Source organism: Dicentrarchus labrax, unplaced genomic scaffold (assembly GCF_905237075.1).
Source record: "Dicentrarchus labrax unplaced genomic scaffold, dlabrax2021, whole genome shotgun sequence".
Classification (NCBI taxonomy): domain Eukaryota; kingdom Metazoa; phylum Chordata; class Actinopteri; family Moronidae; genus Dicentrarchus; species Dicentrarchus labrax.
In genome coordinates, this window is record NW_026136716.1 from 12,445,976 (window position 1) to 12,473,916 (window position 27,941).

At 41.6% G+C, this 27,941-nt stretch overlaps 2 protein-coding genes across 2 annotated transcripts; both read right to left on the reverse strand.

Annotated features, from left to right (window-relative positions):
* Positions 1–3,910: 3,910 nt before the first annotated feature.
* On the reverse strand, positions 3,911–12,495 carry mrpl39 (mitochondrial ribosomal protein L39). Its single transcript, XM_051428268.1, has 10 exons — positions 12,324–12,495; positions 11,217–11,423; positions 10,815–10,954; positions 9,569–9,668; positions 9,200–9,267; positions 8,410–8,522; positions 7,729–7,794; positions 7,415–7,568; positions 6,912–6,959; positions 3,911–4,102 (listed from the first exon to the last, which is right to left on the reverse strand). Exons 1-10 carry the CDS (start codon positions 12,358–12,360, stop codon positions 3,992–3,994), a joined length of 1,044 nt encoding a protein of 347 aa, XP_051284228.1. The 5' UTR covers positions 12,361–12,495; the 3' UTR covers positions 3,911–3,991.
* A 769-nt stretch (positions 12,496–13,264) lies between these two features.
* LOC127378906 (ras-related protein Rap-2a) lies at positions 13,265–26,569 on the reverse strand. Its single transcript, XM_051428279.1, has 2 exons — positions 25,769–26,569; positions 13,265–14,500 (listed from the first exon to the last, which is right to left on the reverse strand). Exons 1-2 carry the CDS (start codon positions 26,080–26,082, stop codon positions 14,263–14,265), a joined length of 552 nt encoding a protein of 183 aa, XP_051284239.1. The 5' UTR covers positions 26,083–26,569; the 3' UTR covers positions 13,265–14,262.
* Positions 26,570–27,941: the final 1,372 nt, after the last annotated feature.

Consider the following 27,941-nt stretch of genomic DNA (forward strand, 5'->3'; position numbering starts at 1 on the left):
TTTATGGCAGTAAGGTTAATAAGTCTTGTGTTTGTCCTTTCTATTCATTGTAATGTAATGTTTAATGTGTTTGTTCGACTGGAATGTGCCTTAAGGAGCAAATGTGGATCCTCACAAAGAAACAAATCTTTATCTGGATACTATGGTTACTATCACTTTGGAGTAAATGTTTCTTTGGCATTAACTCTGGAGAAGCTGAACTGTGGGTGTGTTTTTGGCCCCCTTTAAGTTTTTTGGAAAAATGATCCAGTTGTGAGGAGGATGCTGTTTGATGCTTTATACTCTGTATGTCTAATCTAATGTTTAAACTCCCCTTCACTGTTTGTCAGTGTTTATTTTCTAAGATTGGCAGTTTTCCTCATTCTGTGCGATTTTTTTTAGGTTGTTTTTCTTTCTTCATTGCGATGGATAATTTGGTTTGTTTGTGGGTGCTGTAATCTGTTTTGAGTCTGTATCATATGGAGGACGGAATATGACTCATCGTGTACGAAAAATGTACAAAATAAATGAGATTACCAACATTTTTTTTGAAGACGGGGTGCAGTCATAAAGTTTGCAAAATGCTTTTAGGGAACCGGTTTCAAATGAGAAATAAATGATGATCAGTTCTGGTGTGTTCAGTGCAGAGATAAGAGGGAAACAGACGGTTTCATTAGCCCAAAACCTGCCGATCAATGATTGCCCAGTGAATTACTGATGACTAAGCAACTTTTAAGCCTGAAAACCTGCTTAGACTCAGCGCTTAACAAACACTTTGACTCGGTTCAGCCAGTCCTTCCCACTATAAAATTAAACGAGGGAACCTCTTGGGTGAATTCGCCGACCTCGTACTGCACGAGCTCCTTAGCATAAAATGGAGAACAGAAACACATTATAAATTCATTTCGAGGAATGCATTATTCCAGAGTGTTTTAGTCGCTATTCAAATTTAATCATGTTTGAGCAGCGGCGTCACAGGCCCAGCAGTGATTCCTAAACATCTCTGAAGAACTACAGCAAGTGGGGAATTCAGGGTACAGAGTCGATCCTCCCACTCTGAAAAAAAAATCTCAAATAGCTCATGGTGTTCGGTCAGTGATTGGAAGCTCTGAGGTTGTGGGTTCAATCCCTGGTTGAATTTGAGAATTTTGAAATCCAACACCAAGAAGAAACTGTCTCAAGTCAGATATCTCGCGGTGCTGATGGACTGTTAGGAAGTTCTGAGGTTGTGGGTTTGATGTTTGCTTGAATATGTGAATTTTGAAGTTGGTTGTCCAAAGGAAATGCAAAAAACTCAGAGAAAAAGAGCTGCAGTGTCTCAGATCAAATAGCTCAAGGTGTTAGATGACTGTGTGGAAGTTTGGAGGTTGTGGGTTCAAACTGTTGACGTTGTGAATTTTGAAATTCAACACCAAGAAGACGAAAGCCTCTAAGAAACCAGTAAAAAGTGTCTGCGAACACATAGTGCAGTGTGTTAGTAGGCTAATCGACACTTCTGAGGACATGTGTTCGATTCCCTTACGAGGCTCAGTGAATTTTAAAGTCCAGCGCCCCAAAGTGAAGAAATAAAAGCGCTCAGAGAAAAGGTTCTTGTGCGAAGGAAGGAAATTGATGACATCAGAGCTCCCCTAGTGGCATACGCAGCAACTGCAGCGGTCAGACTCAACCATGTGTCACTGAATCCTTGCCCACACACAGCAGCGATTTGGATTCCAGGTAGGATTGGATTATCCCAATACTGGGGTCCAATCTAGATCTTAGAAATTGTGTATTCGAAAACAGGAGAGGATGATCCTACCAAATTAAGATATATGGGGTATTTGAAAACTCTAAGGTGATGGATGTTGTTACTGTGCCTCTCAAAATTCACAGAGCAGCTTGAGGATCAAACCCATAATCTAAAGTACTGAAGACAGCGGAGTGAAGCGGAGACAAGGCCGAGGCATGTGTCCTTGGGTGTGTCTCACACATCGTCAGCGTGTGTTGGTGTGGGGGCAGTGGGGGCAGTAGTAGGATCTGTGAGTGGGAGCAACAGCTGCACAGCTTGGCTCAATCTTCTTCATGTCCTGACGGGGGTTTGAACTGTGATGGAATGCAGGAAAAAAAAAGTTTCCTGTCATCGGGACGCAGAACCAAAATAACCAAAATAACTAATCAGATAATGTGAACATGTTCTTGTTTGTCCAAAAGGAACACACACACACACACACACACAGGGCAGAATGAGCGGTGATCGGAGGAAGGGGAGGGGCTGAAATGTTTTCTTCATGTCATTGGTCATTAAACATTACCAGCTGTCTGCAACCACCTGTAGCATTACACAAATACTGGGCGTGATATTAAAAACTACTGGCAGCACTTTGTAATAAGGAATGTGTTTTTAAGTTGTAACTAAAGCTTTATAAGGGGTTTAAAGGAAAGGTTTGACATTTTGGGAAATGAGTTTATTCACTTTCTTGATGAGATGCTGAGAAGCTCAGTGCCACTCTCGTGTTCATTAGCTTAGCATAAAGACTGGAGACAGGGACACTGCTACACTATATACACTGCTAAAATACTTCTACCAGCACCTCTAAAGCTCTCCATCACTTAACAATAAGCAGTGAGCGTTATAGGGGCCGGTAGTCGCATTTTCTTCTTAGAATTTTCCTCTTTATTTACTTTTTGAAAGCCTTGGTACATGGCACACATATATTGTTTACAGAATACAAGAACACAGGGTACATTTTTATATAATATGAAGGCAGATTCCAGTGCAGAAAAATCAACAACAGAAGGAAACATGTCATATATTAATCTTTACAAGCATTACAGGATCACACGGGCAAAGAGGAGACCTAGCTGCTTATGCTATGCTAAGCTTCATATAAAGCTTACATGTATCAGTGAGATATCTTATCCAGCTCTGAGCAAGAAAGCGAGTGAGCTCATTTCCCAAAATCTTGACCTATTCCTTTAATGAATTCTTTATAGATGACCTATAAGATATTCATTAGAAAAACATCTTTTCCTGTTCCTCTGCTGAAGGACTACCTTAGATCAACTTGGCCGAGATAAAACAGAGTGTGATATTGATCGTCTGAATGCGACAGGAAGTCACATACATTCATTTTATAAATTCCTAGATTAGATATAAGGTTTATAAAATGGCAGAAAATAATGAAAATTGCTCGTCACAATTCAAGGTGTTGTCGTCGACTATCGTAGTGGAAAACACAACTTTGAAAAGTTGTGTATTAATAACCTAAAAAGCCTGTATAAAAAGATGCCTTATTTGAGTGGTACAAATAAATGTAGCTTTAGAGATCCAGAGCCTCTCTGCACACTGACGTACTGTGAATGAAGTACAGGGATTTTGTTTGATGAGAAAAGGGGCAACCTCTGGTAGAAAGCAGAAGTGTTGTGCCTAATGTGTTAAAACGCCTGGAATCCTGGGAAGAAAAAAACGTAAAAAGAAACCGCCTCATGGCTGGAATCCTCGGGCTTGCTGACACTTTCTCACACTCGACTACGAGCACACTCTGAGGATTGAGAGCCACCTGTTTGACGAGTGACAGACGCAACAGCTGCACTGCTGCCTGACCTTCAGCCAATACACACACACACACACACACACACACACACACACTCTGCTTCTGTTGTTAAGCAAACTGCTGACACACACGCAGATCCCCCTCACTCTTGCACGCCCGCAATCAGCTGAACAGTAATAACCCCCCCCCAAGGACTGTGAAAATCTTTCCACACACACACTACACACACACACACACACACACACACACACACACACACACACACACACACACACACACACACACACACACACACACACACACACACACACACACACACACACACACACACACACGTGGGGGGATGGTTTCCTTAAATTTGCAGTGATTCCCGTAAGAAAGAGTAAAGTGATCTGTCACATATTCTTACACATTTATTGAACACATAATACAATCTGATCCAAGTGTCTATGTGTGTGTGGAAGGTTACACGGAGGCTGTTACTGGCTGGTCGGAGGTGGAGTTGAGTCGGGAGGAGTAGATTCAGGAGGAGGAGTAGATTCAGGAGGAGGAGTGGGTGGAGTTGCTTCTTCAAGTCTCTGCACCTCAACCTGTGCAAAGGAAAAGAAAAGAGCACATATTATATACATATTTTTAATATTATTATTATTATAAATAATTGTTGCAGCACCTTGTCTGTCGTTGGCGTACTATTGTCCTTTAATGTATGTGTTAGAGGGGGTGTGGAGGTATCTGTTGGTAGCGTGGGCGGCCGTGTTTTGAGCGCCAGCTGGAGGCAGACAGGGAACATGCTTCCCTACCGCCTGCAGCCGGCTCAGAAAAAAAAAAACCCACCCGCCCACGCCTCGCTGCTTTTATAAACCTGCTTCTGGTGAATCCTGTATGATAGCGCATACAGAGGGTGGACAAAATAACAGAAACCTTTCAACTTTATGATCACATTGAATCAATGTGTCAAAATGGATGTCAATGCTAGATTTATCAGGCCTAATAGGCCCTTTAAAACGGGTCTCATAAGCCCGACAGTAGCCTTGTTAGGCTGCAAAAGCAAGAAAAGAGCAACCTAGAGTTTGGAAGGAAGAAGAAGTGGAGCCTCAGCAGGCTCATTCCACCACAGAAAACTGGGAGAAATAGAAGAACCAGTGCTGTATATTGATAACCAAGCCTGTCTGAGAAGAGACAAAGGTATATAATCAGTATATAATCTCTCAGAGTGTATGATTGTATTATAATACAAGTTTTATTTTTTGAGGAAAGATAATAAGGAATAAGAATTAAAAGTATAAAAGTCCTACAGTGGAAAAACAAAAGGGAGTAGAGCTGCACCACGTGATGGAAATACAGTCAGGCCATTAAGAGTGAAAAGGTGAAAAGAAAGCAGAGGAAGGCTTCAGGAAGAACACAGACGCTGGATGAATCTTCTTCACCTCAGACTTTATTTTTGATTAGAATCCAGTACTGGGGTTTTTTAATCAGGTAGGCTAATTCATCCACTTTAATGTGAGGGCAGAGCAGTGCCTGGGTAACAAAAGTCTCTTTAAAACAGTCCCTAAAAGGTTGATGTATTGTAGGGCTACTGTACAGGATTACATTTAATAATCGTAAGGTGTTCCTGTTATTCTGTCCATCTGGAACCAGCCTTTCAGGGCAGAAACTTGTGTGTAATCCAACGCTACAATATGAAAAATCTGTTTAAATACTGACCATGTTTAAGCTTTACCTTAGAATAAAGTGGTTTATATAATCTGGATCAACTGTAGGTTTGTTTACAACTTGTCAGACTGTCTGAGTGCTCCCAGATCAATTACTTTAAGAGTACAACGTAACATAACTGATCAAAATGATCACCAAAACAACAAAATTAAGACCAACATTAGAATAAAGTTATCATTTACAAACCTGTAAAACCCACTGACTATCCTGACTTAACACAAATGAGCTTCAAATATTCAGGTAAGAAAACATTCAGTTTTTTAATTCAACCTTTATTAGTCACCAACCTGATCTTTTTTACAGGAGAGACCTGAAACGATTTCCGTTATTTAAAATGTTCACATAAAGAGAAGCAGGACGATTCCTACTTACTTGTGAAACATTTGGTAACACTCTACCAAACCTTTTCTGAATGTGGAAACCTGATATGAGGGCAGCCTTTCCATTGAGGTGTTTACCAAAAATGGCCTAAAGAATGAAAGGAACACACAAATCTTTCTCTATTTATTTTAGTGAAATGATGGAGACCATGTGGTCTTAAAGGGTCTCAGAAGCATATCGTATGCATCAGGCTTGGTTTGCCTACATAAATTGAAATCATTGCAGTATAAACGTCCTTCAGGGAGGTTATGGGCCTGTTTCAGTTTATAGCTCGTCTACTGATTAGTGGTAGTGATGTTCTGTTAACACATGGGACACAAAGGACAGGACGGCTGCCCTCTATACACGTCATGTACACACTCCACACAGCAAACATTAGTGCGCCAGGTCATAATATGGAACTGTGTCCTCTAAGACCATAAAACCGCCGTCCTGTAGCGGCTCCGCATGCTAATCCTGTGCCTGTAAAAACTTGAGAAAGACGTGATCCAAATATAGTCCGCTTTTAATGTTGGTCCAACTCCGACAGCCGTACTTTTGTCTTTAATAAAGTGCTGTTTCAATTCCCTGAATAACCAAATCTCTGTGAAAATAAAATGTAGGCCACAGAGCTCACTATGTCATCAGTAGCCAAATCAAGTGTGTCTATTAATGAGTACTTTTTTTTTTCATTACGCAATCAGTGATGCACAGAGAATGCCAGAAAGGCAGCAGCAAAGTATATTTCTCCTAGATGGCTCCATCCAAAATTAACTCGTAGCCTAGTTTGAATTTGAAGAATTTATGCTTCTCTTTTAGTGCTCCGGGAGAACTTAGAGCGGATTCAACTGCATCAATCCGAGTGTCACGGTGTACAACGTCTACAATAAGAGCCGTGAACCTGGAGAGATTTAAAAATACTTTCTCCTTGGATCTCCAGTTAGTGTCTGTGGCTTTGATGTCAGGTTCAGAAAACAGCAGTCTGTCCTTCATGAGGAGGATGAAACCTGCTTTTTCCTGAACGTCACAGCCCACACTGAGTCTCCGCTCTGTTTTTGCCAAAATATAAACGCAAAGCAATAAAAATAGCTGTGTTAAATCCTGTCCTCTGGCTACTTTGTGAAATCTCAAGTGATGGCTGCAGCCAGGGAGCAGGCTGGCTGACTGTGGACCAGGCAGTCATTTGGATCCAGCATCTAGACAAGACCACTGCCCCCAAAACACTAACAGCCCTCCTCCCCGGAGTTGGCCTCGGCCCTCAGCTTTGATGTCGCTGCTTTTGGACGAGTTTGTGAGGTAGAAAACCGAGATTTTTGTTGTTCTTACCAGTTTCTCCGCCCGCTGCCTCAGTTTCCTCCAGACTGTGTGGTGGCCCTGCAGAGAGGAAGACAACGTGACTAGCAGGCACATGTAGACACCGACAAAGTACTTTTACTGTGATATTAGAACAATTAAATGGCATATATGATCTGTTCCATGGCAAATCACCTTTTTACTAAATTAAATTGTGACACTAAAACCTGTTATTTTCTAAAGTGAGGGTGCCAATATATGACATTTTAAACAGATATTTACCATTACATTTGACTTTTTTATGACACAGAAATTTCCCATAACGCTTAGACAATCATAGGTCAAAATCAGGTACCTGTCACAATATATTATATATATATATATATAATAAGTATAGTTTTAAATCCAGATTTTAAAATCCAACTAACAAAACTGTCTCACAATAATGTCTTCATCCTAGTGTGATCACAAATACACACAAAAGAAACAATCAACCAAACACACAGAGTCCTCAGCTACACACACATTGTCCCTACCTTCAGCTGCAGAGGAAGGGAGAGGCCCTGTACTCGACGGTGGAGGCCCCAGGGTCCCTGTCCCAGGTTGTGGATGGCCATCACCTCATACTGGGAGCACAGGCCTGTCCTGGCCACCAGGGGGCCCGCACTCAGCAGAACATGGTCACCACATCTACAAAAAGAAATAAGGTAAAGGATAGTGGGGGATTAGATATAGTACAAACTATATACTCTTCTTTAGAAAGACATAATGTGACATGAAATGGACACAACACTAGAAACATGAAGGCAGAAGTAAATGTTTAAACCACAATGTGTGCGTGAAATGTCACCTGTAGAGCGTCACTGTGCCTTTGGGGTTTTGTGCGGCCTTCTCTTCTACCTCTTCCTGTTTACACCTGGGAGAGAGAGAGAAGAAGCTTAAAAACAACAGCCCTCATGTGTTTCTGAGTCTAGTGGGGAGCCGTGTAACTCATCACTAGTAATAATATTACTTTCCCCATTAACAAGTAACTAATTACTAATAAAAATCAGTAATAATGTTAGTTACCCCCCCTAAGTAGTTACAATATTACTTTTGTTGGCACCCCCCTAATAATTTTAAATCCAACAATCCAATCAGATCATTTTTGTAATGGTGGAGGAATCTAGTTTGGAAGATGGAAAAGCTCACATTGAGCAGATGGAAATATTCCATTACTTTGATTTTAACAAACAAAACTGGATTGTAATCGTCCTAAGTGTGAATTTGGCTAATTACTGAAATAACATATCAAGCAGGGAGTAGCAGCAAAGTTGTTGTACAGTAATAAATAAAGTAATAATATTACTTTTGAAAAGAGTAATGAGTAATAATTTAAATGTTTTGAGTAACTAGCCTAACACTGCTGTGGAGGGACAATGTAGGGAAGAGAAACAAAGAAGAAAGAGGAGTGACAGAGAAAGACCTGACCTCTGAAAAGAGATCTGAAAGATCATCAGTGTTAGATATAACTGTGCAGGAGTCAGTCTACCTGCTGTGTGAGAAGACCTCCAGTGCCACAGAGGGCGTCACTTCCAGAGGCTCCCAGGCCAGGTCCTTGTGGATTAGCTGCAGGGCCGCTCGGGTCAGAGACCGCAACGTCTCCTGGGGAAAAAGAAACGCAGCCATGTTGGTTTACAAACAGCACTCACAAAAGGATGAGGTACGGTCAGACACAGGAGTTCTGTAATCCAAAGCACGAACCAACAAATCAGAGCTCTGAATCATTCCTCCCCAACTGCTGCTGACAAACAGAGGCTTCACTTTAAAGGTGATGATAAAAAATGTATGCTACTCTGTCTGTCTGTCTGTCTGTCTGTCTGTCTCTCAGTATTAGGAGTTTAAAGCAGGAAGTTAGCACAACCTAGAAATATTAACTCTATTCAGGTCAGATGATGACTGAGTGGGTGGAGAAGTTTAGCTGAGCACAGCGTCTGTCGTTTCTGAAGGACAAAACCACCTCTGAAGTCTACAACAGGCGAGTATTTGATCCTCAAAATATGAATTTCAGGTGGAATGTCACTTTACACAGAAACACTGAGAATTGTCAGGTTTTGCTGACCTCTAATGGTAAAACATCTCATCTAGCTGCAGTAATATAATGTAGATAAAGAAACTGGTGACAATTTCCAGAGACTTTTTAAAGAAAGATGAGAGAAAAACATTTATAAAACATATATATCTATTTATATTTTATTGTTGTCAGTGCTGGCAAATGTTTGTTAGAGAGTATATGCAGACAAGGAGGTAATGACTACAGAAGGTTAACTGTGCTTTCTAACCTCAGAGGGAGTCCATGAGTCCAGCTGAGGGTCGAGCACAACATCACAGCAGAAGGCTCCAGAAGTGACTGCAGGGAAACATTATTAATAATTAATGAATAATGATCAACTAAAACAAATACCTGCAAACAATTCTATTTTAATGAGCCTAAATAATATATATACACACTTTTTTTTTACAGAAATATAACACCAACTACCTATTTTACATCTGACAACAGGCCAGAGACTCCATCTAACTGAGCCCTTCAGTCCTGTCTCAAACCTTCCTGGCAGCGTAGTGCAGTGATTGTCTAGCACAGATAAATCCTACCGGTATCTGCGGGTTGTTCAGGCTAAATCTGGAGACATAGAAAGAAGCTCCTCTACCTGGCACCTCTGGTACGCTGAGTAGGTCCACAGTAAAGTTGTCCTTGAACGCAGTCTCCAGCACCTGGCCGAGCAAGGTAGCGCAGGAACGCCAGTAGGCCTGAGAGGGGACAAGAGGACACGCTGAATGTGTCACACTCTCTTCATGCTATCACTAACTGATCCTGCCTCATGTACACTGAGCAGAGACACATGCAGATAGAACGGCTGACAGGAAAGGATTTTGGAGGCTTTGAGACTGTTGAGGTATGGATTGAGCACAAAAGGTCTTAAAGGAAAGATGTTCCGAATATTTTGCGCAACTCAGGATGGGGATAAAGAAGAAGCCAATATAACGATGCCTGATTTCACAGTTCCTGTTCTAGGTGACTCACAACACGGGAATTTAAAGTGCAGATGGTGGATCTAACACCTTCAATTGGAGTCACATACATTTGGATATAGATATATTGCTATATAGCAAACTGACCTACTTCAGTGTTTCTGTTTCACATTTCCACAGGATACACACACTTCTCGTTGTAAACCTCCATTACTTTCCATGACTAAGTAAAAGCACTTTATTACCCCCAAAAAATGCAAGTACTTCCTAGTTAGTTGATTAAAAGGATAGATTCCCATTTTTCCAACTCTATCTGACTACAATACCCACATAGCCCATATGTACACTGACAGTAACTGTCCTCCCTGTCTGTACAGGCTGCAAAGTCCTCATTCTGGGCAAAAATATGACACCCTAAAGCCTGAGTTAACTAAATCAAGAAGGTATTTTGGTAAGTCCCCGCTCTATGTTACTATTCCTCTAGCACGAGTGAGCCAGCACACTTTTAGAAGATACCTACTGGATTTGGCTAACTCAGACTGCCAACGCCTTATATTAGCTCAGCCTGAAATTAAGAGTACATTTTACTGTCAATTTTGTCCACCACGACTTAGATTAGAAGCGCATTAGGAAGGGATGTCTTTGTTTACCGGAGGAACAATTACAGCAACAAATGACAAAAGGGACATGTGAGTATTGTATTAAGATGCTTAAAGAAATTTGACCCTATCCTTTAAAAGGTCAGACTGTGTAAAAGGTCTCAATAAAGCTGGAAGAAATAGTGAAATACATAATTCTCATTCTCTCTCACTTCCTGTGAAAGTGCATGAAATACCATAACTTCCCTCATGAGCAGGAGACGCTTAACGTCCAAATCAAGCCCAAATCCCAAACAAGTAAAATATATTTTTGTTGTAAAAGTACCTGGTTGACCAGCGTTGGGTCACTGCTTTTAAATGTGAGCAGAGTGAGAGAGCAGGAGCGGGTGAGGGGCTGGTGTAGAGGCCACGGTTCCCCGTCCACCAGGGCCAGCGCCGAGTTGGTCACGTGATGCTCTGTCAGGTCTGAGGGAAACACAGAGGACTTCATCTGAGTGCAAAACAAGTATTTATTTATAGTGAAACATGCTGCAATGCATTATTAATACATGCAAATGAAGCTGAGGGGTTTAGTTTCTACACAGATTGTGTTTTACAGGAGACGTTGACCTGAATTTAAAAATGGCAACATGAAGGATTAAATCTGGGGGAAATTAAATCAAAGAAACCAAGTTGTTTTTTCAACACATTTTTTCTTAAATATACACCCACAATCCCTTTCACTCACGTCTGGCACAGCTCAGCGGAGTGGACATTCCTCTGTTCATGATGAGCAGAGTGCCATCCAGCCCCGGGCCCTGCATGGACACCTCTATCTTCTCGATGCGAGGGTACAGAGCTCGCTGCCTGGCCTGCTCTCTGGAGAAGACGGCGTTGCGCTGGCTGCGCACCTCGGCGGTCAGGGGACGCACAACCGCTGCGGCAGAGGCAAAGCCTGTGGAGGGAGAGGACGGATGGATGGATTCAAGCAGAGAAGAAAGAGAGCAGAGGATTCTCTGATAGCTAAACTTGGATATTCAAAAATATATAGCATACTGCTTCATGTTGACACCACTTTGTGTATAAAAACAGTTGTATAATATAATAATAATATAATATCCTCTGTGGCTCATGAGGAGTTTTCAAAGTCTTAGAAATGAACCCTGATGATGTCATAGTGATGTCATTAGGGTTATTATAACAGGAAGTCTGCTTACCAAGCATTAAACATGCTATTGAGTTGCATTATGGGAAGTGTAGGCTCCAGTGTTTTGGCAGCTTGACTCATTTGATAAAAGTCAGGTTATTGTGTATTTACTTGGAATTTATAATTCATGTAAGCATATAATACCACACTTTATCAATACTGACTATTATAAAAGGTTTTAAGGTTTTCATAGCGTGGTTTCTACAATTATACAGGTAGTCAGTAGAAGTTTATCTAGGTTTGTTTTTTTAAATTAAGCAGACTTAAACAATAATGTGAAGCTTTTTATGTGTGTGTGTGTGTGTATAACAGTGGACAACGAGTCCGGGGTTAGGATGCAGTTTGCTTACTATGATTACCGTATTGTATTAAAAGGGGTTTGCTAACTGTGTTTGAGACTAAAAACCCAAGTTTATAAAACATAAGACATGTTACAATTTTTAGAAAGAACTTCTAGACCACCTGTATTAAGTCAAAGCTGCACAATGGAGCTACAGGCACAGGTGAATTGAATTAATGCTGTCCTGTTAACGTTATATAACGTTATATAGTAAATATTAGCTTACTGCGACAACCTGTCATTTCAACCTAGCCAGCGTAGCTCACATGCTAATGTTACCCGGGTAACGGTTGCTAACAGTTACTCACGGCGCGGGAGAACTCGACACACGGTCCTGGTCGCCATTGTGAAGGAATATCTACAGCTACATACAAAAAAAACAACCGTAATGGATACAAAAAAGGGCAAATATATAACTGTCTGTTACTTGTGTCTCTGACTGAAGGACGCCATGCCTGCTTGCTGTGTAACTAACATTTGGGTCCGGGTAGGAACTGAAGTCTCAAAAGGTCCGTGTGACCTACAGGACGATGTGCTGTTCTAGTTTATGACAGCAGGTGTCGCTGTTGTCACTCATTTCAATGAGGCTTATGTAAAAGCAGCCCTGCAACAATTATTGTATTGTGTGGACAGAGAGAGAAATCATCTTCTATATCAGCACCTCTTTCTTCAAGACAGTCCCTAACAACATAATATATCACTGTATAATACTTCTTTGATATTCCTACAGGCACTTGTGATAAAGTTTTGATATTTATGGCGTCTCTCTACAATTTATTATGAATTACCTCAGTCTCTGTCTCCTAAGTGTCGAAAGACTGTTGCTCTTATGCAGATTGGATGGAATCCAAAGTTTATGATCTTGGCTCTAAAGTCTCACATGTCCCCAATTTCATCCTCTAATGGGCTCTAATGGCACTCAGAATTTGACAAATGCTTGTTGGATTTTTCAGGACCAGAATCAGCAGTAAGTGTTGGCACTAATGGCAGCAGCAGGAGCAGCAGGACGCAGGGCCAGGGAAGGCAGCCGCAAGACCAAAACATCATAAATCATCTCGACGCGAGGCCGAGATGGAGCCAGATTACTGGTAAATAGTAAAGCGTAAAGGCTATTTTCACAATGGGTGCAAATTGTGTGACCTCTGGAGGGTAAAATGAAAGGAGAGAGATGATTTCAGAGTAAGAAAAATATAGTTTCTTCACCATTAAATGCTTCACAACATGATTCATAATAAACACGCATGACACGTCTGTGCATAAAGATTTATTTTTTGTTGAAAATAAGTGTTTCTGACATTGAACCGCTAACATATCTGATGTGACTTAAGATAAACGAACTATACACTGACACTGATGTTCACGTCATACAATGTAACAAGGCATTTGTATCATCTGTAAGGTGTAAAGACAAGTGTCCGTACGTGTCAATGACTGATTGATTGACTGATTGATACTGTCTCTTTGGGTGAGGTTGATTGTACTCAGTGTCAGTGTGACAGCACAACTTCATGCACACATCATCCACAGTATGTCAACATTTGGGATCTTCTGAATGAATTTCCCCAAAGGTGCGATTTCCTTTTTAGACATTCGTTCATCTTTTCATTCATTCATAGTTAGGCGGGCCTGCTGTGAAATTAACTCCCAGTATGACTCCTTCACAGTGGTGTTACTTGACATCCGTTCAGATACTTGGTGACTGGTCTTTCGCTGCCAAAAAAAAAGTCCCCCAAAAGTGCAAAAAGAAAAACACAAGCAGAAGAAAACAGGGCTGATAAACCTGCCGAGCACACTGCCATCCCTGCTTGGGCCTATGGCTGGTTTCCCAAAACAATTTAGCACTATGATCCTCATTGTCGATGGCTTTTATGATGGTTTTTGGCACCGCGCTGCCTTTGGGAAACCCCGAACATTTGCCTCTGTTAATCAGGAGGACGGTGGTGAGTGTGGGAGGTCAAGTGTTGTTCCACCCTGTGTCCGAGGAGTGACGTATGTTGAAAATTAAATTTCCCCCTAAAGTCTGCTTTGTCCGCTTCACTTAGTGATTTCCTACATTTCCCATGGATGCCTTTTGACCACAGCACAGGCCTAAACTGCTAGATACAGAAAGCAGGTAGAAACAGTTTTAGAAAGAGTGGATTTTTCCTATAAACCCCTCCATCTTCAAGCTATCTAACATGAATTCATTTGCATTCTAATTTCTAATCATCCTCCTATCCATCACCCCTCTGGCAGACCGATCGACTGCTACTGTACGCTGCAGGCGGGGCAGCAGGTCTCTCTCCTGTCTGGCAGAGGGCAGAAGTCCATCTGCCTCACGATCTCGGCGAAAAGCTCGTCCACCATGGTCTTGCTCTTGGCCGACGTCTCCATGAAGGGACAGCCCCAGTCCTCGGCCAGCGCCTGGCCCTCGCTGGGGGACACTTCCCTCTCCTCCTCCAGGTCCACCTTGTTACCCACCAGCACCACCGGCACCTGCTGATACCTGGAAATGAGAGAGAAAGTAACATCAGAGGAGTGTACAGCTGAAATCCGCTGCCTCCTCCCCCGCTGGGTGTGTTTTGTTACGGAATGAGACTACAGGAACTTCCTGGTACCTAAGGGAGAAAGCGGGAGGGAAAGAGAGACTAAACTCAGTGACGGCATGTGTGTGTGTGTATGTGTGTGTGTGTGCATTGTTGGCCTACATACTGTATTTGTTAGATGCTGAGACAATACAGATTTTGAACAATGCACAATGGAGCAAGAGGAGAGGGATAAACACTCGCTACATTCAGCTCCAGCTTCCCAGGAGGCGTCCATCACTCCCCGGGTGTCTAATATCAGTAGGCGGTCCCATTAGAAAACTGTCATCACGAAAAGACACAACTGCCTCCTTTGAACGCTGTGATGCTCTATTTATTCCTGGATACATTATATATGTGTTAGCATGGCATGCGAGCTGTATAGTTAATGGCTTCCAATTCTTGTTTAAAATCGTTAGCTCTCTAACCCTGCATCATTTCCATCATGCACTAAGCATGTCTTAGCGGATCAAAAGCTTTCTTCCCCAGCGTGTGGCTGACGATCCCAGTGCTCTTCCATCGGAGCCATCAATACAAGGAAACCAGCCTGGAGAGAGCGATGGTATAGGTTATTGAATAATTGAATAAAGCTAATGTGCTGCTCTCACATGAGCATTGGCCTCTTACCTCAGAAACAACTGTTTTCTCCTTAATATTCAGCTTCAGTTCCTTTGTGTCCCCTCATTTAAATCAATTAACATGGAGATTATCACTAAATATCATATACTGCATGTTTTCGAGGAAGTAATGTAAATTTATAGGTGTAAATGTCATTCAAATCACAAAAAAATACAGACGGAAGATAAATAAATAATAAATAAACCAATGCAGATAGAGTTGGTTTTGTGGGAAGAGGTTTTGAGATATGGAGTAGAAATTATAGTTCCAATGAATGAATAGAGTGAGTAGAATATGGCTTCTGGAAGTATATGCCACTATATGGAAGTGGCGGCAGAAATCACAGAGACAGATATCTCAAAATCTGGACAAATCAAATCAAAACTATCTCTGTGGATAGATACCACTAAATGTAAACAAGAAAATACACTATGTGGTCAAACATATGTGAACATTGTACCAACTTTGTGCCGTTTTGGACTGACCTTTCCATGGTTTGGGCCCCTTACTTTGGATTTAAAGGGCCAGTCTAAAACCGCTTGCCTCAACTAAGCATTTAAGGGCATTATTGTCTGTAAGTGTCTATAATCAATATCTTAATCTTTGGCCAACAAATTTCCCATATCAGCGTAAAAGGTAGTAATATGGCAGTGTTGTGTTCACTGCTTGCTTCTAGTGTGGCCACAGTTGTCTTACGTTAGTACACTAAGGTTGTTACAGGACAAAGACGTTCAGACACTAGATATTTCATTTCAGTGAGACGCCCTTCATGTTTTCTCTGATTAAATAACTACAGAATGTCAATTACAGAGGGTATATATTCTCACAACAGGTAATGGCACAGACCACCTAATAGCCTCCACCATCAGTCATTCCTAAGTGCATTTCGAGCTTGGCTTATTGATCTGCTGGTGCTATTGAGAAATGAGCTCTTATCTACAAATTGGTGGCCTGCTGCCACACTGCTCAGCTGGGAGAAGAGCTGAGGCGTGGAAAAGAGCTGGCAAACGTCTCACTGAGCTAAAGAGGGCTAGAGTGCTAGAGGAAATGAGTGCAGGCAGCAGGGTGGAGGAATGAGTACAGAGAGGTGGGGGGGGGGGCTGCTGAAGTGTCCTTGAGCCCCTAAAAGTTTCAAGGGCACTGCTCTCTGGCTTAGCTTGACCTCTGACGTCCCAGAGGAATTCACAAGAAAGGAAAAAGCATCCCAACAAGTGAAAATGATTACAAATAATGTCAACAATTTCTCCCCAATTGGTCGACAAACATGCTTTAAGACTGTCAAGCAGAGACAGCTCGCTCAGAAAGGCTCAAATGCCAGACATCCCTGCAGCTTGACATTTCCCCCCCACAGCCAGTGCACTGTGCAGCACACACACACACACACACACACAAACAGCAGCTGACCTCAGCAGGACAAGCATCTCGCATGGCCTGTGTGTTTGGAAAGCTGGAGTCTGGAGGGTGTGAAGTGTGAACAAGGAGAGCACCATGCAGACAAATGCAATCTGACAGCCTTGTAGGAGAAACTCTATATATAACTACAAAGACACAGGGAGAGCCAGCTTCTCTAGGGTGGGGTGGGTTGGTTGGGGAGTTTGTATAGAGATTGTTTGTTGCAGCATCAAAATACTGCTCCCTCCTCGCCAGATGAGGAGAAACTGAAACTGCTCAACAAAGCACAAATAAAAGTTGCCCCACGGCTGGTGTATTGAATTGCATGTATTATTGAAGAATATGTCATTCAGTGTTTAGGGTTAAACATTGGAGTAGGCTGCAGTTTTGCAAGCTGGTCTGGTGCTCAGTATCTCAGAACTGTCTCTACCTAAAGTATAGAATTAACTCTTAAATATGTGCTAACTGCTCTTATGACTGAAATGTGAACTATTTTTAACATTTTGGATAAAAAATAAAATGATTCTTTTGTGTCTGCAGAGGCTCTTCCAGTATGTACATTTATTTCTGTACAGTCATACCTCCATTTTCTGCTACTCTATATTAGAAAATAAATAATGGGTTGTAGATCTATTTTAGACTTTCAATAGACCCATAATGATCTTAGAAAATGTGCTGTTTAATTATAGATTAAACAACCCAACTTAACATAAAATTGATAAAATGAGCCCCATCTTAAACCAACTACAACATTAAAACAGTTTTCATGTCAATGTGTCAGTAAGCCAATACTATAACACTGACAGAAGCCATTATTTTTTAATTGGTGCTTTTATTTTGAAACTTTAAAGCTGCATGAATCCAAATTTTATATAAAGACTCATGAGAGACAGACAAATTACTACGTGTAATATGAAAAGGTTCACTCGTAGTGATGGACCCAGAATGTTTTTACAAACCTACAGTGACTGTACAAATCTACAGCACTGTAGATTTGTAGCTAAGCTAACAAGCACGGTATTGTTGCTATAAAACCCTTTGCAAACGTTGTATAGACAAATACGATGGTACAGAACAATGACACAGCAAGTAATCTGCAACGTCACCACTAGATGCCACTAAATCCTGCACACTGGTCCTTTAAGTAAACAATATGAATACTTCCAGAATTTCTGACTTTAAATTGAAATCCTCCCAAAAAAAAAAACCCCACTGTCTGTATACCATTACTTTTTTACACATCTATTTCATAATGCTGTATCACTGTTACACCCATAATGACAATAAAATGCTTCTACTCTACATACTGCATGAATATAAAGCAGGGGAAAACAACAAACATTGGTAACTTGTTCCTGTTCCAGCACAAGAGTTGGCAGCCGCGTATTATAGGAATTATCAGCACAGTTGGAATGTGTTTGGATTGCTTGGCTGAAACTACCAGCTGCATGAATATTCAGCTTTTTGTTTTCGAAATGCAGTGGGAGAGAAGTCGCGTTGGATTCCAGGAACAGACAACAGCAGGTGGCAGACAGCTTATGAAATGATACGGAGATATGGATGTTAAAATCTGAGCCGATTTCTACAATACTGCCGTAAAAGGAAGCTCTGTTTGTTTGAAGCCATCATGTCCAGTTTTGTTGCGAAGCTGCAGGTTGACATGCTGCATCAACGGATGTGGAAACTTTTTGCTGATATTCATTTGACCTTTAGAACACACACAAAAAAATGAGTTATTTGCCTCTGCAGGGTGTTATTCCAAATGTTGGGGGAAAACAGGCAAACACACAAACCCGCCCACACACAGAGAATCAGTGTTTATAACTCACAAAAAAAAGATGGACTTTCCACTAAGCCTCGGGCTACAACAGCCTTATTAAGGCTACCCGCTGTGCTAAATAGCTACAGTGACTTCACTTACCCGTTTTCACAAGCCCCACAGCACCGGCAAACACACATACAAATTACAAAAGAACAGTCAAGCATCTCCAACGTGAAGCCCTCCAACCCCGCAGCCGCCTCTTTGCTCTCTGCATCTGCTGTTAATTAGCAGTTGGAGCAGCTACACCGTGTGACAGCCAGCGCCTGTATCTGCTTGTAGGACCGGACAACAAAAATCACACAACCTATAGTGCCTGCACCGCGTTAACTCCCAAAGGGTGATACAGCTGGAGAACAAAAGCTTCTATAGTTCATGTTTCTGTAGCGCCTTGCATCCCGGCTGCACGAAGAAGAAAGCAAGGAAACAAAATAACATGACCGCAAACATTCCTGTGATAAACAGACCAAGAGTGGGCCTGCACAGCAGATGGAGAAGGTCTTTAGAGTCTTTTTTTTTAATGATGAAACCCCAGGCTTCATTTCAATCTTTAATGGTGCAGCCCAGCTCCTCTAGATTATCTTATTTTCTTTACTGCAGATGCAAAGACGGTGTAGGGAGGGAGTATGGGAGTTACCAAAGTCCTCATTAGTTTTATTATTCCCGCTGTTCGGTGCAGTTAAATGAGCACGAGGATTCAAAGTGAGAAGTAAAGAGGTGGGTTTTGTGCTTAATAAACCCAAATGGAAGTATGGGGAAATGCCTTATTAATGTTCCAGGTTGAAAGAGGAGGTTCAAATATAATAACCCATCCTTAGACCCGCCCCTTTTCACTCTCTGCTCCAATAACAGTTGAGCAAGCGTCGGTCAGAACCTTGGTCAACTCCCTCCTTTCCTGTACTTAGATATGCTATGTGCTAGGCTAATCTATGTTGAAAAGACAACCACATTTTTAAGGTATAAAAGCAACAAATAGATAGCTTATATATGGTTACATGAATCGTTAGGTAACGTTTTGCTCACATTAGCTATCTACGATGATGATGACGATGATGATCTTTAAACTATTTCAACATAGGTCTACAAAGTCTAGCACGTACACCGGACCGAGACTTGCTCAACTGTTATTGGAGCACAGAGCAAAAAGGGGCGGGACTTAGGCTCTGGCCTTTGTCTGGATGGGGATCCTCAGTTTGATTTATTACTTTGACAGGGGGGTTAGTTTGTTTTCTTTTGCCCTAACCTATGAGTCAGCTTACAACAACTTGGACAGCTGCATTAAACCTATAACCATTTTTTCCCCCTCACTGTATTTCTGCCTCCAGCCAGGAAAATGACATTCTTAGGACATAATGGACAGCGATTCAAAGGTCTGGAACCATTCAATAATGACTACAATGTAAGAGTGTGAGATGATGTGCAGAGAAAATGGAGCCCCTTCAGTCCTCTGTAAACCTCCGTCAGCTCCTTGTTATACCATAATGCTTTCTGATTTGGTCAGACATTCCCTTGGGATCTGGAATCACAATCAATCTCTGTTTTTCAGTTTTTTAGTTTTTTAGTTGTGTGGCTAAAGGTGATAACCATCTAAATGTGGGAAATCCCAGATAGATCAAAGCAGTGTAATTGATTCCTAAGGGGTCACAAGATAAATCTGGGAAGTCGCATGATGATTAGCAATCTAGGAAACATATTTCTGCCACACAAATTCTGCTCGTTTGTCCTCACTTTTCTCAGTTCTTTTCTTTTTTTATTGTGATATATTTACCTCCGCAGGGCTCTAAAACAGTCTGGGGAAAGGAACATCAATATTTGGTTGAACTATCTGCGACTCAGTGGCATACTCAAGGCCTGTGCCGAGGGGCTGCAAGTAGACGCCTAGTGCACATTAATTGGGATTCACATAATGCATGTTTGTTTTCTGATATTTGATCGCTGCCAGAAAGCTGCAAGTCACATCTGAGTATGATGAATGGTAGAGAATGGTGAGAACACTTAAACTTATAGTGCAGCAAATATGTTAAGTCCCAGCACTTTGCGCAGTCTAACACACCAACAATGAGCACTTTACTGGCGGCCGTCCTTAACATTTTTAACCGAGCTTGCTGCTTTAACAACTCTCTCCCTCCTGATGGCAAACACTAAAAGCCTGAGGTCAGGAAGTTGCTCTGTACCTACACCAAAGTGCCCCCTGGGATACGTAGTTTTGGTCTCTCCACCCTATTCCCACTCAGCGGCCCGTGATGCTCACCTCCTGCTATTAGACACAGCATCAGTGCAGCGTGAAAACGCAGCTCGAGTGCTTTGAACGCGCTTCCTCCTCCTGGGCCGGCGGAACAATAAATCTTTACATGCGAGCGAGGAGATTATTAGATTGCGAGGAGGGCTACACCCAGATGTTGTTTTCACAGATAGCAACTGACATGGGGGTTTATTTGGTTAGCCTGTGAGGTGCTTAAGTATACTGAGGGTGAAGTACGTCAGAGAGCGTTCTCCAGCTAAAATATGCATCAGTTATACATGAAAAGCACGTAATGTCATCATTAGAGAGATTTCCTTAAACAGCCTTTCTGCTGGAAGACCTAAATGAACCATCTGGGAAGCTGCAGTGCTCAGCTAACATGCTAATTTATTGTATTTACGTGTCAATTCTGCAGCTGTTAATGGTGATACATGATGGCTAACAATCACTATGTTTCTATTAGGCTCGTATCTGCTGCTCTAAACTATTAAAAGACATTTTGACTTGTTGAGTTAAACAGTGGCTGTGTGTGAATCCTAATTCATTTGCAGTCTTGTCACAGTAGAGGCAGTAAACGTTGGGACAAAAGTGCTAATTTATATGACAAACACACAAGTGGGGGAATGCTAACCATGTTAAAGGAATAGTTTGACATTATCGGAAATATGCTTAGTCACTCTCTTGCTGAGAATGAAATGATACCGCTCTCATGTCTATAAGGTAAACACTGTATTGGGCTGGGGCTATTAGCTGGTTAGCTTAGCATCGCATTGGAGAATGGAAATGGAAAACACCTAGCTTAACTATTTCCTAGCCATGAAATATCCATGAACCCTTGAAAAATGGGGGGAAACATTTTTCTTTACACAGTTTTTGTGCAGATAAAACAAATTAGATTTACAGTGTTAAATTAGTGAGCATTAGAGACGCTAGCAGGCAGATTTAGCTACATTTGGACAGGACCGGGCTGCTACTCTCCCTGTTTAAATGGTTCATGCCACTGTCCATTATTCTGAAACCCCAAGAGTCCTAAAAATGTCCCATTGATCCGAAAATACACACTCTGGTATCACCAACCTACATTAACTGACTGGGGTTTCGGAATAATGGGGGTTTAAAGTCTTTATGCCAGGCTAAGCTAACTGGCTGCTTGGTCCAATTAAATATTTACAGAAGGAGTGGTATTAATCTTCTCATCTAACTCTTAAATATGTTTCCCAAGATGTCCAACTATTACTCTAAGTGTATTTCTGGCTTCTCACTGCACCCCCCCGTGCATATTAGTTAAGACAATGAAGGTGATATATGTGGACACACAGCAGCAACATATAGGATCTCACTTCATTCCCATGCATTCCCCACCAAGAGCCCTGCATAAGCATTCTGGTTTATATGGCTCCCTAATGGAGGCCTGATGTCTTCTTGGCTTCCAACCCAACACAATCCCATTAAGTTCTGGTGAGTGGGCACATACTATATCTCTGTGTGGGGCACGTTGTTGCTGCTGCTGGCTCAGCAAGAAGTTTGGGAGGAGGGAGGCTGATCGCCTGGAGACCACTTAATGGAGACCAGGAGCTGGTTGTGCTATTAAAGATGGACACCCTGTGGATGTCTGCATATGTTTAAATGACCAACTGAGCCGATCCCTACTGTCCTTAAATAAACGGATAGTGATGCACGTGTCGGCACTGAGCAATGATTTGGTTCTCTGAATTTTGTTAAATGAGCTGCACAAGATCAGGTTTATTATAATATGCAGCAAAAGCTACATCAGTAAACAAATAACCTCTGTTTTACTGAATACTTTAGACTGGGCTTTTTGTATGATCACACTGTATTACAGAAAGAACAATATTATATATATGTCTGTTGCGTCGTGTTGATTATGCCATCGTCTGTTGTGTGACTCATCCTTTGTCTTTGAGAGCACACAGTAACAGCAGCACAGTGAATTTCAATGGTGGGTCAAATGAGTAAATGAGTTAAGTTAATATTGTTCACTTATGTGGATAAAAGCAAACACGCCAATAAATGTACTGAGCACAGAATAGATTTTTGTTTGCTCAAACTGACTTATTATTTGCGTGGAATGCAGCTGCATTTACAAGTACTGTACTTCTGCTCAACTACACTTCGGATATAGAGATAATTTTACTCCATTACGTGTATTTTACAGCTTTAGTTTGCTTGTATATTTAACTTTAGTTGTAGCTTGCATGCAAAACATATGAAGAGCTCATAAAATATGATGTGTTATTATAAATTAAACCACGACAGTATTGTCAAGTACGGCTGAAAACGATTAGTTGATTAATTGATTAGTTGATTGTGAAGGTTCCAGCTCCTCAAATGTGAGGATTGCTGCTTTTCCTTTTAATCCTTTTAATCATTTGAATGGAATTTGTAATAATTTTGAGGTTTCGGACTAGTGGTTAGACACTTGAAGGTGTCACTTTGGGCTCACGGCACTAATTTTTATATTTTTTACCAACAATCAATGAATTCATGGATAAAATAATCAGCAGATGAATCCACGATGGAAATAATAATTTGTTGAAGTCTGATATAAAATAGTTCAAAATCCACCTCAACTTCCAACGGTAAAACACTGCTTTTACATGAATGCATGAGTCAAAATAATATATATAATACTATAACAGTCACATTTTGCAGATTTAAGTAGTTTTAATTTTAATAAATACTTTAAGTACATTTTCCTATATTACACAGTATTTTTCCTGAATACTGGTATACTGGTGATAATACTCTCTCTACTATGTATGATTTGAGTCCACACGCACATATTTCCGTGCTTAAATAGTCCAATTACATGTCCAAAATATGAGCCACAAATATAATTTAATAAAAACAGCGCTCCAAATCTCCCAGAACCCAAGGGCGACGTCTTCAAGTGACTTGTTTTGCCCAGCAGTCCAAAACAGAGCACATATTTAAGAGCATTTTACTTATTTGTAGTTTTGCACATACAGTATGAATCCCCACTTCAAACCCAGAGCAGTGTGAAATAAAAGAATGAAATATTTATGAGAATACACTTGAGGACGGTGGCTGGTGCAGTGTCTGCAGCTGCACTGGGTGGCGGCTGGCTACAGGCAGCAGAGCACACTTTTATCCAATGTTATATTTTTCATTTCAGAGGAGTTCCCTCGTGCACTCGTCCCTGCTGTGCATCATCAGCTGTGACGCTCTCCTACTTCCACTCGGCCCTGTGACGTCTGTGCCACGGGAGCCTTCTGTTCACTCCAGGGACGGAGGTGGAAAGCACTGCACCAAACTGCACAGGTTAAATTATAAATCATTATTACACAATATGCAGTTAGTTGAATAAAGGTGCCACAGCCTTGTTGCGTGATGTTTTAAAATGCTGTTTTTTACTGATCAAAAGCTGAGAGAGAAAAGACTGATGGGAGCAACACAGCAAGTGAGATAGGAAAAAGAAATGTTCAGAATCAGAGGTGAGGGGGAGTTTGCAAAGTTCAGTGTGCGGACACGTGCTTTCCACAATTAGAGGTGTGCCATTATAAGATTTATTTTTACCGAGGTCCCTGTCTTTTTTTTTCTAAAACTAATGACCCAAGCTGTCCACATAAGACACTAGAATGGGTCTGTCTACTTTGTGTGTTATCCTCCCTTCTGCAGAAGACTATGTGACAAGTATTACACCCAAAAGTCTGGTTATAAAAAGAGGTCCGGTCCTGATCTTATAATAATGAGATAATTGTGTAAAAGGTCAGCCAACCTGCAGGTTAAAAAGATAATTGTGATTTTTAACAACTTATTTTTGAAGTCTTGTGCTATTTCTTGGCCGAAGCAGTGGCTTCTAGGCAGCTGGTTTTGAGAAATAAGAAGAAAGTCCAGCACATAATGGGCCCCCCATCCCCAGACTAAGCAAATGCAATATAACGTGTTAATTAGTGAGCTCTACATGTGCGGTTAGGCGTATTTTTTTGCCTTTAGACAGAGCCATGCTAGCTGTTTCCCCCCTGACTAGGACTGACTTCCTATAACTATTTGTGATGTCATAGACCATCCTCTAGGGCCCCACCCCTTAAAAATCTGAAGAGCACAGAGAAACTTTCCACTCAGCAGATGAAAGTGAAAACATCCTTTGGGTTTGGGGGCGCAATAGGTAGTCACCCATTGTGAAATCGTGCACACATCACTGACATAAATGTCTTTAAATTGTCATTTCTAACCTGAATATCCTTAAGTGACTTTTGTCAGTCGAGTGACTTCATCATATTTGTCCTGCTAGTGTCTTGACACGGCACCTAAAGTATTAGACTTAATCAATCCAAGCCCTTTCAACTAAAAACCAAATACATTCTTAACTAGCAGACTGCAGTCATAGCCGTAGTCTGTCAGCGTCATTAAACAAATAATGGGAGGGTCCAAGTCAAAAACACCAATATACCACTACCAAAAGCAAAGATTCCAGTTTTTCTTCCACTCTCTCTCTCTCTCTCTCTCTCTCTCTCTCTCTCTCTCCTCTCTCTCTCTTTCTCTCCCAGCCATGAGATGAGCTCAGTGGATTTGTTGAGTAATGGACTCAACCGATCAAAGCCATCCAGAGTAAGTCATGTGTGAGAGACAGAGAATATCAAACCCAGTGAGAGTTCAGCGGGTTGATGTATGACAGGTGAGCCGCAGCTGGGCTCTTATGAAGAACATATGAGCTGGTCGAGGCTTCTCACGAAGCGCCTGAAGACAGACAGGAAGAGGAGGGAGCTGTGAGGATGTTTGAGATTCCTGGGCCGAATTCTAAAAAAAAACAATTTTCTTTTTGGTGGTTCTTGAAGTGGGGTTCATGGATTTTTAGGGGCCCTTGAGAGGTTCCAGGGGGTACTCCAGCAAGATGACAAGCAGTTTATTTGTTTTATTCCACTGTAAATCAATTAGGGAATGTAAAGAATGATGAATGAGTGAATGAATAATATTTATACCTTCCCCTCTAACCAACACAACCAACTTTTAGTAGCCATATTGCCCCTTTAATGTGAGTATTTAAGGGGCCTAAAGCATAATGAATAACCCCTGGCCTATTGCATCATGTCGAATACAATGCTGGTCTATATAATAAAGTGGACAATGTCTCACCGTTTGACCCTGATGATCTGGTCTCTCATGGGCTTGATGTCCTGAAAACTTTGCTGGTTGACCAGACTGTAGACCAGAATGAAGCCCTGGCCGTTCCTGATGTAAAGGTCCCTCATTGAGGCGAACTGCTCGGTGCCGGCTGTGTCTAGGATCTCCAGCACCGACGGCGAGGAGTCCACCTCGATCTCCTTCCTGTAGAAATCTTCAATGGTCGGGTCGTACTTCTCTATGAATGTCCCGGTGACAAACTGGACCGTCAGGGCGGACTTCCCCACCCCGCCGCTGCCGAGCACCACCACCTTATACTCCCGCATAGCGCTCCCGTGCAGTTAAATCCGGCATGCAGAGAATAAAGTCTACAGCAGCGGATGGAAGGAACGCATCCCCAACGCACAGCCTCGCCCGGACTCACACTACAGCCATGACACAGGAGCAGCCTGCGGTAAATGAGATGCTCTCGCAGTTATAGGCGGGTGAAGTGAGAAGATGCTGGAGCATTTAGCCCTGAGATGCACAGCCACAGCCTCTACTGGAATATTCCCACGCTATCTTGCAGGGACACCATTCCAGAGGCATCCATAATGCAATAAGGCGTCGGTGTGGTAAAAATAAGATTGGCTATTATTAGAAGCAACTAGACGGCACATCTTTTTATGCGCCGACAAAACAGAAGGCTAACACTACATTTCTCTGCACAGTGGGGCACAGTCGAGTTAAAGGCAAAGAGCAGATTTATCCTTAAAGACTACAGGGCTGGGAATCCACGCCTCTGGAGTCGGTGCATCCACTGGATGTTGCTATTTCCTGGAATATATGGGGGGTGATTAGTGCCACACAGAGGGGCAGTGGATGGAGAGAAGCAGGGACGTTTCTGACAAGGATAAAATATGTAATATAATAGAATATAAATAATAATATTGTATATCATTTTTGGTTTATATTTTGGATATGTTTTTTTATTTGCTCTGGAATCACTGTCACCAGATACAGGGTAGCAAACTAATCTATGAAGAGCGCTACCAGAGTGGAAAACTATGCTGCAAGATAATAATAATAATAAAATAAGTAAAATATATGTAATTGCACTCCAGATTCACAAATATATTTTTTAGAGTTTTTATAAATCCACATTGCTTATTGCCATTGATGCTGGAAGTAGGGGTTCCCAAGGGGGCTGCAGCACCCCCTAAAATCTGGCATAATAAAAACCAGTATAGCCTTTATACCAGCTTTATCTGCTAAAGAATTATGAAATTTGTGTAAAAATATTGTTAATAACTATTAAATAGGCAATACATTATCCAGGCCATTCGAAAGAATGAAGATATCTGAGCTCAAAAACATAAAGTCAGTGAATAAAAGACTAAAGCAATAATATTTGCTATAACCTATTGTATTAGGAAATAATTAACAAAATATAATTTGTATAATCTATCTAAAGGCACCTCATTTCTTGACAAGCTACTTGCTGCTGTCTCAGACAACATCTTTTGTCCTGCGAAGGCCACCGTAGATTCTCCTATGTGCCTGAAAAGGAAGGGCTGGATGAGCAATTAATTAATAAAGATGCCACTAAATTTTACACACTGGACCTTCATCTGAGTTAATGTGATACATTTGACACCAAACTGGGGTGGCACCAGGCAACCCTCTGGACTCTCCCCACTGGCTGTGTCCCACTTCAGAGGCCGAAAAAGGATCATGCCCCACCACTGCACAGGTTTTGTCAAACATTAACAATGACAGGGGAAGCAAATAAAAAGGATATAAGTTGCATTTTAGTGAAATAAAGGTCAGCACGATGGTGGCAAACTCTTGTTTGTTTATTTTCCCTACATAATTCATTTTCATTCAGCTTAATTTCACTCCATGTGTTTCCCCTGGTCATCCACGCCCCCCTGCAGTGGGACAAAGCCCCTCTCACAGTTTGAAAACCACTGACAGGTTAAGGCAAAAAATGAGGAAAAATAATGTTTAGCATCCACCACCTCCTGTCTCTGCAAACTCTGTGGCATAGTGTCTCAATATTTCAGTCATAATTCCAGCAGCCACGAGAGGGCTTTGTCCCTTGAATGTTATTTTCTTTTTAGGGCATTTGCTAAAATGACTTTTAAAGACTTATCGGTCACGGAACCTGCGGGGAACCGGTTAAGCGCCCATTAGACGACGGGAG